The sequence below is a fragment of the Salvelinus fontinalis genome, chromosome 13, assembly GCF_029448725.1.
Source record: "Salvelinus fontinalis isolate EN_2023a chromosome 13, ASM2944872v1, whole genome shotgun sequence".
NCBI lineage: Eukaryota > Metazoa > Chordata > Actinopteri > Salmoniformes > Salmonidae > Salvelinus > Salvelinus fontinalis.
The window spans coordinates 5,696,971-5,709,907 of record NC_074677.1 but is presented as its reverse complement, the minus strand read 5'-3'; the positions used below and the strand labels follow the sequence as shown (position 1 = coordinate 5,709,907).

Genomic DNA, 12,937 nt, shown 5'->3' with positions numbered 1-12,937 from the left:
GTGACTTGAGGCAGCCTAGCATATGAAATGTTATGATGAGGCCTCCACTTACTACTCGGAGGGAGAATAGAATGTTAAGCTATTTAGTGGTTTTCAAAACGTTGAACTTAATTCTGTGCCCTGCACCACAGCTTAGTAATTGTAGACCAGCCTGAGCAAATTAAGTGCAACTGACTTTGGTTGTGTGTCAAATGTATTATCTCTGATTAATGATCTGACCTCTGGGATGTCATTTATCATCGTTGTCAGTCAGAAATCATAGATCATTCACAGTAGGACTTACAGGTGCACGCGTGTCCGAGTTGTACTCAGGCTTAATTCCACACTTCATGCTCAGTGTGTGTGTGTGTGGCTACCTTCTAATCTGGTCCTCAGGAGACAGCTCAGGTAGTGATTCATCTTTCTCTTCCATGTAACACACTCCATTCTCCTCATTATAACTTGATATGACCTGACATCTCTACCTAGTATATGGTTCCATTGGCTCTTCTAGTGACGCGTCACAGACATTTGGCTCCTCTAGTGAAGTGATGTGAGTCACAGACATCTTCAGCGATGGGAAAATGATACAATCCCTCCCTCTGCTGGTAAGATTTCATTCAGGCACTATCACTTTGCCTAACACACAAAATATTGAAGAACCAAACTTATACTGAACAGATGGCGTACAGATCTTGTTTGTCTCCCCCTCAAATGTTCTTTAACAACCAAAACCAACCCATTCAACATATAGTATTACAAAATAAGGAAACACAAACCTCGGAATAAATAAGATAAATAATCTTTATTTCCATGAATTTGTCACATAAAAAAATTGTGTCCACATTTAATATTAACAAGGCAATAAAGATAATCCTCTATTTCTGAGTGGTGGGATTCAGGCCCCAGAGGCTTGTGAATGTTTCCTATTGGTTGACAGAGAGAATGGTCCAATGGGAGCAGAGCCAACTCTAGATTGGTGACTACCTGATTGATAATACGCACATGGGTGGCTATTTTATCAGAGCACAAGATGCCAACCGTTAGCCTGACGGTCCCAGATCTGTTTCTACGGTCAAGTCAACTGTTATGGTCGTTGTCAATTGGAAACTTGGCAAGACAGCGCAAACAGATTTAGGACCAGGCTATCCAAGCGTACCATGGTTAGAAGAGGACCACCTTCCTAACTGTGACCCAAATGTCTAATGGGGGGGGGGCGGAGGGGGTCTCTGGAGTCTGTAGTCACGCCAAGCCTTTCAACACACATAAAACTTCATTACCCAAGATTCATCTCTGCTCATCACTCTGTGTAAAAGACACAATTCATTTAGAAGTGCTCATCAAACATTCTCAAACCAGATTACTATCACTGAAATTAATTATTTAATCATCAAACATTCTCAAACCAGATTACTATCACTGAAATTAATTATTTAATCATCAAACATTCTCAAACCAGATTACTATCACTGAAATTAATTATTTAATCATCAAAATTATTATTCTCATTATGATTCTTTTTGTTTATTTTACAGTAATCTTTTTTTCTCCTAGCAACCGTAAAAAATAACAGCAATGATAAATAAAACAACCTTTTTCTAGTCTACAAGAAAATGGAGATCCTTAGATGCACTTAAAGAAAAACTGAAATAGTTTCTTGCAGTTGGTTCTCTTGCTGTTGGTAAGTAAGTAGGTTTCATTGATGTCATGTAAGTTATCAGAAAAAGTAAAATAATATACAGTATAGGTTATTAATTACACTAACAAAGTATCCATGCGAACGTTCTTTCTCGTTTTTCTGTACAAAGTTCAAGGATTCAGTAGTAAATAACAAGGTACTGTACAAACCCACATCACTGCTGGACAGCCTGAGTACCATCATTATCTGGGGCTGAGGACTAGCTAGGAAGCCCACCAGCGGTCCTGTACAAACCCACATCACTGCTGGACAGCCTGAGTAGCATCATGATCTGGGGCTGAGGACTAGCTAGGAAGCACACCGGCAGTCCTGTACAAACCCACATCACTGCTGGACAGCCTGAGTACCATCATGATCTGGGGCTGAGGACCAGCTAGGAAGCACACCGGCAGTCCTGTACAAACCCACATCACTGCTGGACAGCCTGAGTAGCATCATGATCTGGGGCTGAGGACTAGCTAGGAAGCACACCGGCAGTCCTGTACAAACCCACATCACTGCTGGACAGCCTGAGTACCATCATGATCTGGGGCTGAGGACCAGCTAGGAAGCACACCGGCGGTCCTGTACAAACCCACATCACTGCTGGACAGCCAGAGTACCATCATGATCTGGGGCTGAGGACCAGCTAGGAAGCACACCGGCGGTCCTGTACAAACCCACATCACTGCTGGACAGCCTGAGTACCATCATGATCTGGGGCTGAGGACTAGCTAGGAAGCACACCGGCAGTCCTGAAGCCTTCTGCCACTGTTAGCCAATAGATACACTAGATAGAGCTTCTGCATCACCGTGGTATATATTTCGTTGATGAAACCAAGCATGGCTACAGTGTTCTAGATCTTGGCTCTCTACACTAAGATCAACGCTGTGTTGTGTGGAACGGGTGACTGGCTAAAGAGTTAACCGGTTGTCTAACCTTTAAGAGCCGGTCTTTCTTTATACGTTACGACGGTAGGCTGTGCTGTTTCCTTGATGAAATCAAAACTGACGTGGTCAGAACTTGCCTGATCTGGAGTGATAGGACTGACCCAAGACCAGTCCAGTAGTCCTACTGGTTGGTGCTCTAACCAAGGATGACCTATAAAAAGGTGTCAGGAGGCTCAGTATGGACGAGACACTGATTGGAGTCTTCTTCCCTCCAGCTATCCCACCGGCCTCAGCCCACACAGCACGGCTCAACAGCGAACCCCACCCGCACCCCCCAAAACAACTAAAGCTAAAGACACAATCCAAAACCTCCTGGGTTCATTCAGTCAAATATATCATTATTACTAGTTTTCAAAACAATACACAAAAGTTTACCTGTAAGGCAAAAAAGCATTTGGCAGCAGCATGAAGAGCAGCATGGAGAGCAGAGAGATGAGCTGGAGTCAACTTGCCTTACTGGACATTCTTTAAGGCTACCAACGGGGTGTTATTATTATTCATTAATATCAAAACCTCAATGGCTAGATGGGGTTAACAGTGTAAACAAGTGTTTGGAGGGGTATGGCCTGGAAGTAGAGTGGGAGTGGTGGGGGGGGGTCTATGGGAGAAAAATACATTAATTATTTGACCTTACTAGGTCCAAGTGGATGTACAGCATGTTGGGAGTGTTAGAGTCTTGATATGATTGACATGTGTGCATGTTCTTATGTGTCGGAGACAAAGGTCTCGGATATACCTCTATGAAGGCTAGCCAATTCAGCTGCCTTGCTTGTTAATTCTCCTCCTTACCCTCCTCTACGCATCCTTTCCAAAGCAGAAGTATATTTTGTGCAGCTACAGCTGTACGAGTAGTACTCTGCAGCTACAGCTGTGATTAAGGAACAGAGTTCTTCTGGAATGGACATGGGATGAGGGATGCACTGAAGGTTGGCTGTGCGGCTGAATGGGCTTGTCACAACAGTCTGGCCAGAGTGGGTTTGAACACAGTGGGTGGAGTCATCATTTCATCTTGGTTGGCTTGTCTCTGGGCTGACCCCGGCTCCCCCAGTAGCAGCTAAGCAGCAGAAAGCTATTCACACATTCAGGAGATAGAGGTCTACACTACACTACACTGCCCAAGGCTGAATGAGTCACAACTAAGGCCCAATGATGCCTATCTGCCTCTTCAACAGAGAGAAGGGAGAAAGGGAGAGAAGAGAGGTAGAGAAGAGAGGGAAAGAAGAGGGAGAGCAATATAAGAGAGAGGAGAGGACAAAAATCAGAGCCAAAGAGCAGAAATCAGCTCTACAGCAAGCAGACCTCCGTGGAAAAAAAGAGGGAGGAAAGGAAACGGAGGAAGAGAAAGCGGGAGGAAAGGAAACGGAGGAAGAGAAAGCGGGAGGAAAGGAAACGGAGGAAGAGAAAGCGGGAGGAAAGGAAACGGAGGAAGAGAAAGCGGGAGGAAAGGAAACGGAGGAAGAGAAAGCGGGAGGAAAGGAAACGGAGGAAGAGAAAGCGGGAGGAAAGGAAACGGAGGAAGAGAAAGCGGGAGGAAAGGAAACGGAGGAAGAGAAAGCGGGAGGAAAGGAAACGGAGGAAGAGAAAGCGGGAGGAAAGGAAACGGAGGAAGAGAAAGCGGGAGGAAAGGAAACGGAGGAAGAGAAAGCGGGAGTAAAGGAAACGGAGGAAGAGAAAGCGGGAGTAAAGGAAACGGAGGAAGAGAAAGCGGGAGTAAAGGAAACGGAGGAAGAGAAAGCGGGAGTAAAGGAAACGGAGGAAGAGAAAGCGGGAGTAAAGGAAACGGAGGAAGAGAAAGCGGGAGTAAAGGAAACGGAGGAAGAGAAAGCGGGAGTAAAGGAAACGGAGGAAGAGAAAGCGGGAGTAAAGGAAACGGAGGAAGAGAAAGCGGGAGGAAAGGAAACGGAGGAAGAGAAAGCGGGAGGAAAGGAAACGGAGGAAGAGAAAGCGGGAAGAAAGGAAACGGAGGAAGAGAAAGCGGGAGGAAAGGAAACGGAGGAAGAGAAAGCGGGAGTAAAGGAAACGGAGGAAGAGAAAGCGGGAGGAAAGGAAACGGAGGAAGAGAAAGCGGGAGGAAAGGAAACGGAGGAAGAGAAAGCGGGAGGAAAGGAAACGGAGGAAGAGAAAGAGGGAGGAAAGGAAACGGAGGAAGAGAAAGCGGGAGGAAAGGAAACGGAGGAAGAGAAAGCGGGAGGAAAGGAAACGGAGGAAGAGAAAGCGGGAGGAAAGGAAACGGAGGAAGAGAAAGTGGGAGGAAAGGAAGCGGAGGAAGAGAGGAATGTTGTGATCCAGTTAAAGGAGAGTAGTTACAGTGTGATGGTCTGACTACCATGACCCTGGTAGAGCAGCACAGATCACTGACAATACTGTGGATCTGAATGACAGAAGCCTTGGCAGACCGAGGGGTTCATATGGGGTGGGATGGACACATGAGTACTGGATACACCCAGAACATCTGGCCTGGGGGGGGCAGACACCTCAGGCCGAGCAGTGTGGTTCCTCTTGCTGCCCGTTGGTAGTATCTTCTCCTGCATGCCAGTCTCTGTCTATTGTTGGTACCATCAAGTCTGTCTGTAGCCTCCAGGTTATGCGCCTCTCGCTCTCTCTCCCTCTCTCTCTCTAGACATCACAATCCCCTGCTCTCCTCCTACCTCTCCATGGTCTACCTATTGCACCACTATGTTACTGTACAGAGTCAAAAGCGATGAGTGGAAAGTTTAAGTCCTGGGTGTGTTTTGTAGTTTTCATCACACTTTCCTGGGCCTACGTGAACGTGTGTGTGTGTGTGTGTGTGTGTGTGTGTGTGTGTGTGTGTGTGTGTGTGTGTGTGTGTGTGTGTGTGTGTGTGTGTGTGTGTGTGTGTGTGTGTGTGTGTGAGTCTTAATATTTTAGCTGCCTGTTCCTGTACTTCTTGTCGTCGTTGTCTGTTGAGGAGGAGAAACAACACATCAATAATAATAGCACATGAACGTCTACAATAAATGAATGTGTCCACGCTTAACCCGGAGCCAGAAAAACGAATGGAAACTAAAAAAATATATATTAGCAGGTTTTAGCTAAATATGAACGTTCCGAGAGGTGGAAGGAGGAAGCAGAGGGGGAGAAAAGACAAAGGAAAGAATACATTTTCTAGAAGAAGAGAGGGGAGAGTTTAGGCTGCAGAAAAAGAGGGGAAAGTAAGAAACCGTCACTTTGGGAGATTTTTCCAGTAAGCCCTAGAAGAGAAGCTATCCTTAACTCTGTTGTCACACCAAAGCCCCGTTACAGTCTCTATGGAAACCAAACAAACACATTCCTCTACGGGAAGCTCATTCTAGAAACTGTGAGTTGTACCGTCTAAGTGGTTGCGGGAGATGTACTTGAGGGCCTCGTCCAATAGGATGACAGGGAATGATATCTTTAGAACCACGATCCACTGGCACCAGGTCAGAGGGGTCACCTGGAAGATCAGCTAGATAGAGAGAGAGAGAGAGAGAGAGAGAGAGAGAGAGAGAGAGAGAGAGAGAGAGAGAGAGAGAGAGAGAGAGAGAGAGAGAGAGAGAGAGAGAGAGAGAGAGAGAGAGAGAGAGAGAGAGAGAGAGAGCGGTCAGAGAGAGAGAGCGGTCAGAGAGAGAGAGAGAGAGCGGTCAGAGAGAGAGAGAGAGAGCGGTCAGAGAGAGAGAGAGAGAGCGGTCAGAGAGAGAGAGAGAGAGATCAGAGAGAGAGAGAGAGAGAGAGAGAGATCAGAGAGAGAGAGAGAGAGAGATCAGAGAGAGAGAGAGAGAGAGAGAGAGATGAGAGAGAGAGAGAGCGGTCAGAGAGAGAGAGCGGTCAGAGAGAGAGAGAGAGAGAGAGAGAGAGAGAGAGAGAGAGAGAGAGAGAGAGAGAGAGAGAGATCAGAGAGAGAGAGAGAGAGAGAGAGAGAGAGAGATCAGAGAGAGAGAGAGAGGTCAGAGAGAGAGAGCAGTCAGAGAGAGAAAGAGAGCGATCAGAGAGAGAGAGAGAGAGGTCAGAGAGAGAGCGGTCAGAGAGAGAAAGAGGGATACACAATAAATCATACTCTTGCTGACAGACAGAGACAGCCATCCAGATGGACAGAGACTGTATATATACACACTGTACTCACAGGCAACGGCTCAACATAGAGGATGAGGAAGTGGAGGGACATGGAGAGGACGATTGCTCCCAGCAGCCAGAAGTTGACCCACGGGGGCATCCTGATCATGGACTGGTTCTCTGACAGACTAGGGTCCAGAGGAGGAGGGGCCACATTAGAACAAAAACACACACTGTGTTCACTGTATTAATAGCCAAAACAACTACTGATCCCAGACTTGGGATCAGCAAAACATGGTCTGATATGCTGGTCCCGTGTGGCTCAGTTGGTAGAGCATGGCACTAGCAACGCCAGGGTTGTAGGTTTGATTCCAAGGACCACCCAGGTGCAAAGATTAATGCACGCATTAAATGGGTGTCACTTTGGATAATAGTATCTGCTAAATGGCAAATATGAATGATATTCCAAAATGTACCCAAACGTCTCTTCCATGGACGTGTTCCTTCCTGTTAATGCGGTGACATTGTGACATCATATGGATGGAGTTCTAACCGAATGAAAACAGGCTTCCTGAGCCAACGTCATATTATACACGGTCTAATTTTGGCTTGGAGAAATGAACCACAATTTACTTTTTTACTGACCCTAGTACTATTAATAATAATATTTCCTTCCCAAAGACATGTTTCCTACTCAGGAGAGAGAGAGAGATTAGGCCTATGGGTTTGTGGGGAGCTTCTGACAGGGTTACTCCATGGGAAACCCTGGCAGAGAGAGAGAGTCAGACTTTACCTCCCTCCATCACAAAACACCACGATGACATCTCTCCATGTTCGAGATGTGGAAATAGGCCTGATGCCGTCCAACTACCCAGAAATAGCATGCTGACGCTGGGGAAATGGTGGGAAAACAGTCAGAACCATAGTAACATGGATGTGACTGTAGGCTATGCTATCATTAAGCAAATAGAATAAACTGTACTTATAAAAAGCTTATAAAGTTGAAGTCGGAAGTTTACATACACTTAGGTTGGAGTCATTAAAACTTGTTTTTCAACCACTCCACAAGTTTCTTGTTAACAAACTAGTTTTGGCAAGTCGATTGGGACAACTGTACATGTTATCATATAGCTATATGTCCCCTCTAAGTAGGAGAAGCTGCTGATTGACCTGTTGAGGGAGTTGAACATCTCTATGGTGACCAGCACGGAGAGGGCCATGGTGGTGGGGAAACGAGACTCAAACACCTCACAGTCGATGCCCTGGAACATGGGGTTGTCCTCCGAGCACTGCATAAAGTGTCTCTGTGAGGAGAGAGAGGACAGGGGTGAGCAGGCTTCAACAGCATACAGACAACAGAACATGATGGCACAGTGGAATGGGCTTTGTGCTGCACCATTCAACTTCATTCTCTTCAATTCTATATACAGCTTTCGGAAAGTATTCAGAGCCCTTGATTTCCCCCCCACCATTTTGTTATCCTAAAATGGATTCAATTTAAAAAATAAAAAATCCTCATCAATATCCCATAATGACAAAGCGAAAATAGGTTTTTAGAAATTCTTGCAAATGTATATAATAATAAAAAAAAAAAGCAGACATACCTTATTTACACAAGTATTCAGACCCTTTGCTATGAAACTGGAAATTGAGCTCAGGTGCATCCTGTTTCCATTGATCATCCTTGAGATGTTTCTAAAACTCGGAGTCCACCTGTGGTAAAATGTAATTGATTGGACATGATTTGGAAAGGCACACACACCTGTCTATATAAAAGATCCCACAGTTGACAGTGCATGTCAGAGCAAAAACCAAGCCATGAGGTTGAAGGAATTGTCCGTAGAGCTCCGAGACAGGATTATGTCGAAGCACAAGTCTTGGAAGGGTACCAAAACATTTCTGCAGCATTGAAGGTCCAAGAACACAGTGGCCTTCTGGCCAAACTGAGCAATCGGTTTGGCCAAGAATCCGATGGTCACTCTGAATGTGCACCAGAGTACCTCAGTGGAGATGGGAGAACCTTCCAGAAGGACAACCATCTCTGCAGCATTCCATTAATCAGGCCTTTATGGTAGAGTGGTCAGACGGAAGCCACTGTTCAGTAAAAAGGGACATGACAGCCTGCTTGGAGTTTGCCAAAAGGCACCTGAAGGACTCAGACCATGAGAAACAAGATTCTCTGGTCTGATGAAACCAAGATTGAACTCTTTGGCCTGAATGACAAGCGTCACATCTGGAGGAAACCTGGCACCATCTCTACGGTGAAGCATGGTGGTGGCAGCATCATGCTGTGGGGATGTTTTTCAGTGGCAGGGACTGGGAGACCAGTCAGGATCGAGGGACAGATGAACAGAGCAAAGTACATTGTGATCCTTGATGAAAACCTGCTCCAGAGTGCTAAGGATCTCAGACTGGGGCAAAGGTTCACCTTCCAACAGAACAATGACCCTAAGCACACAGACAAGACAACGCAGGAGTGGCTTCTGGACAAGTCTCTGAATGTCCTTGAGTGACCCAGCCAGAGACCTGAAAACAGCTGTGCAGCAGCACTCCCGATCCAACCTGACAGAGCTTGAGTATGTTCTGCAGAGAAGAATGGGAGAAACTCCCCAAATACAGGTGTGCCAAGCTTGTAGCGTCATACCCAAGAAGACTTGAGGTTGTAATCGCTGCCAAAGGTGCTTCAACAAAGTACTGAGTAAAGGGTCTGAATAATTATGTAAATGTGATATTTCATTTTATTATATTTTATTTCTTTTTTTATTTGCTAAAATTTCTCAAAAACTGTTTTTGCTTTGTCATTATCTCCTCCAATTGTGTAGATTGAGGGGGAAAAAACGATTTAATATATTTTAGGCTTTAATTTAACAAAATGTGGAAAAAGTCAAGGAGTCTGAATACTTTCCAGGTGCACTGTAGATACATGAATTATATTTTGGAGTATTATTCCGAAGCTTCTTACACAGTCTTAGATGAACTTGACTGACCAGTAAACGATCAGAACATTCGGAGAACACAGTGTGTGTGAATGTGTGCTGTGTCCACAGGAAGTGACCTAAGCCCCCTGAGACAGGCTGTGTTGGGTCTCAGATCAGATCCAACCCCACAGCAGCTGCAGGAGAGCCTTGGACTCCGTTCCTCTCATCCTCCCCTGCCCCCCCCCCCCCCTTTCCTTCTCTGACATTTATCTATCTGTGGACCCTTGGACTCAGTTCCTCTCATCCCCCCCCCCCCCCCCCCTTTTCTTCTCTGACATTTATCTTTCTGTGGACCCTTGGACTCAGTTCCTCTCATCCTCCTCTGCCCCCCCCCCCCCCCCCTTTCCTTCTCTGACATTTCTCTTTCTGTGGACCCTTGGACTCAGTTCCTCTCATCCTCCTCTGTCCCCCCCCCCCCTTTCCTTCTCTGACATTTCTCTTTCTGTGGACCCTTGGACTCAGTTCCTCTCATCCTCCTCTGTCCCCCCCCCCCTTTCCTTCTCTGACATTTCTCTTTCTGTGGACTCAGTTCACTCTAACTTCTCCTCTCCTGTTATTTCTGTTTCTCTGACATTCTTCCTGTTTCTCTGACATTCTTCTTCCTTCTCTCAGACCACGTGTCTCATTCTCCTCCAATTCTATCGCTCTGTTTGTATGACCCCAGAGACCGTCGTCACGACAAACAGCTGATGGGGTAACCTGGCGCTGACCATAACAACGGCCAAATCCAGCCCAGATCAGTCCTACGTGATAAAGCACTATGGTCTGAAAACAGACACACACACACAGGAGGTGATTGAAAAGTTACTTTTCACCAGAACATTTCTAGGCTCGGCAGAGATAAAAGGTGGACTGTACAGTACCTTATAGAGCCATGACTTCATGGAACTCTGCCACATCAAAGTAGCTCGAGCTATCAGTAAAATCAGATTTTAAAAACAACATCAACCGTAAAACGCAGACCGTGAATAGAGACAATCTCTCACACACACACTCTCTCTCTCAATGTTATATTGTTACTTTGTAATAGAGTTATAATGTAATAATGACTCTATAATGTTAAGTTTATATTTATGTAGGCTGTTGTTTTGTTGCGATGTCATTGTTTTAACCCTGTTTGGACCCTAGGAAGCCTAATGAGGATCCTAATACATATTCAATACTAGGTCTTACTGTACTCATTAGGACACACTGTATCAAAGTATGGTTTCTTATTGGACAGTCCCTCCCTGTTTCAGTCTGTTTTCTCCCACTTGGTGTCTAATGAATAAGGCCCTAATGAAGTCTTAGTAATGGTGTTTTTGTTTCCACTCACCAGCTGGTAGAAGGACACGTGAGGGCCTTCATCATCAAACAAGTACCACCAGGTGGCAGCACCCACCGTGCCCAGACCAACATACCCTGCAAGGACACAGTCAGACAGAGACCCAGCAACAGTGAGATCCAAGTCCATCATGATTTAATCCCCAATGTAAATGGATCATCTTTAAGTAGCTAGCATTAAACTTTGATTATAGCTCGCAAGAATACATTATGGAAAGAAAGAGTGTGAATGAGCTGCCGATGGGTAACTTCCTGTTGTATTGTAACCAGTGTCCAGTGGACCAGACAGTGTCTCACCTCCGATGGCCAGGTATCTGAAGAACAGCCACCCAGAGATGAGAGGCTCCTTGGGGTTGCGAGGCGGCTTGTCCATGATGTCCAGGTCTGGGGGGTTGAAGCCCAGGGCAGTCGCAGGGAGACCATCTGTCACCAGGTTGACCCACAGCAACTGGACCGGGATCAGAGCCTCAGGAAGACCCAAGATGGCAGTCAAGAAGATGCTTCAGACAGCGAGGGGGAAGAAAACATCAGAAATACATACAGACAAGAGTCAGCATTCCTGAGAACTCCGGTTAGGAGACTGGACAACGTGTGTCTGTCTGTCTGATGTGGTGGGCTTGCATTACTGTCGTCATGGGTACTGGAAATCCCCCAGTCCCCACAAGTAAAACAAGGACATTTCTGCCTCCCAGGTCCTCACAAGGACAAAGGCTATTTTAGGGGCTAGGTTCAGGATAACATTTTATTTTTATTTTATTTAACAAGGCAAGTCAGTTAATTCTTATTTTCAATGACGGCCTACCAAAAGGCCTCCTACGGGGACGGGGACCTGGGATAAATAAAAAAAATACAGTATAAATATAGGACAAAACACACATCACAACAAGAGACACAACATTACATGGTTATTGTTAGGGAAAATAGCATTTTGAATGGATATCAATTTTAGGTCCCCACAAGGTTAGTAAAACCTACAATAACTCTGTGTGTGTGTGTGTGTGTGTGTGTGTGTGTGTGTGTGTGTGTGTGTGTGTGTGTGTGTGTGTGTGTGTGTGTGTGTGTGTGTGTGTGTGTGTGTGTGTGTGTGTGTGTGTGTGTGTGTGCGTGTGCGTGCGCGTGCGTGCGTGTGCGTGCGTGTGTGTGCGTGTGTGTGCGTGTGTGTGCGTGCAGTGCATGCGTCGGTGCTTACCAGACGACCTCTCCCACGTTGGAGGAGATGAGGTATCGTATGAACTGTTTCATGTTGTTGTAGATGGCCCTGCCCTCTTCCACAGCCGCCACGATGGTAGAGAAGTTATCGTCAGACAGAACCATCTCAGATGCTGACTTCGCCACAGCTGTGCCCGAGCCCATGGCAATGCCAATCTCTGCCTTTTTCAGGGCTGGCGCGTCGTTCACCCCATCACCAGTCTGTGGAGAGAAGGTTGAATATTGAATCATTTCTTTATTTAATAGGGTTAGACTCTTATGGGTTAATAAGGTGTTATACAGACACGAGATGGGAAAGTTGACCTATCACAGAACTCTTTCATTGTCAAGGTAAGTCAGAATAGATTGGCCCAGAAGTGATTTATCCAAAGAATTAGCTCAAACATATCTATGGATTAATTTATTAATTTGCACACCAATGAAATAAAGGTCCATAGTAATCTAGGTCAAGTCAGTATTATAATGAAATAAAGTCTATATTAATCTAGGTCAAGTCAGGATTATAATGAAATAAGGTCAATATTAATCTAGATCAAGTCAGGATTATAATGAAATAAAGTCTATATTAATCTAGGTCAAGTCAGGATTATAATGAAATAAGGTCAATATTAATCTAGATCAAGTCAGGATTATAATGAAATAAGGTCAATATTAATCTAGATCAAGTCAGGATTATAATGAAATAAGGTCAATATTAATCTAGATCAAGTCAGGATTATAATGAAATAAGGTCAATATTAATCTAGATCAGGTCAGGATTATAATGAAATGAGGCACTGAGCCCCCA

General features: G+C 45.3%; 1 protein-coding gene across 1 annotated transcript in view; it reads right to left on the bottom strand.

Annotated features, from left to right (window-relative positions):
• Window positions 1-765: 765 nt before the first annotated feature.
• Window positions 766-12,937, bottom strand: part of LOC129867980 (sarcoplasmic/endoplasmic reticulum calcium ATPase 1-like) — a 110,363-nt gene continuing 98,191 nt past the window's right edge. Inside the window, exons 17-23 of the mRNA XM_055941511.1 lie at window positions 12,131-12,351; window positions 11,239-11,441; window positions 10,934-11,019; window positions 7,811-7,944; window positions 6,711-6,828; window positions 5,939-6,056; window positions 766-5,529 (exon numbers count right to left, since the gene is read on the bottom strand). Of these exons, the coding sequence (XP_055797486.1) occupies window positions 5,486-5,529; window positions 5,939-6,056; window positions 6,711-6,828; window positions 7,811-7,944; window positions 10,934-11,019; window positions 11,239-11,441; window positions 12,131-12,351 (924 nt within the window). The 3' untranslated portion in view covers window positions 766-5,485. The remainder of the gene's footprint in view (window positions 5,530-5,938; window positions 6,057-6,710; window positions 6,829-7,810; window positions 7,945-10,933; window positions 11,020-11,238; window positions 11,442-12,130; window positions 12,352-12,937) is intronic.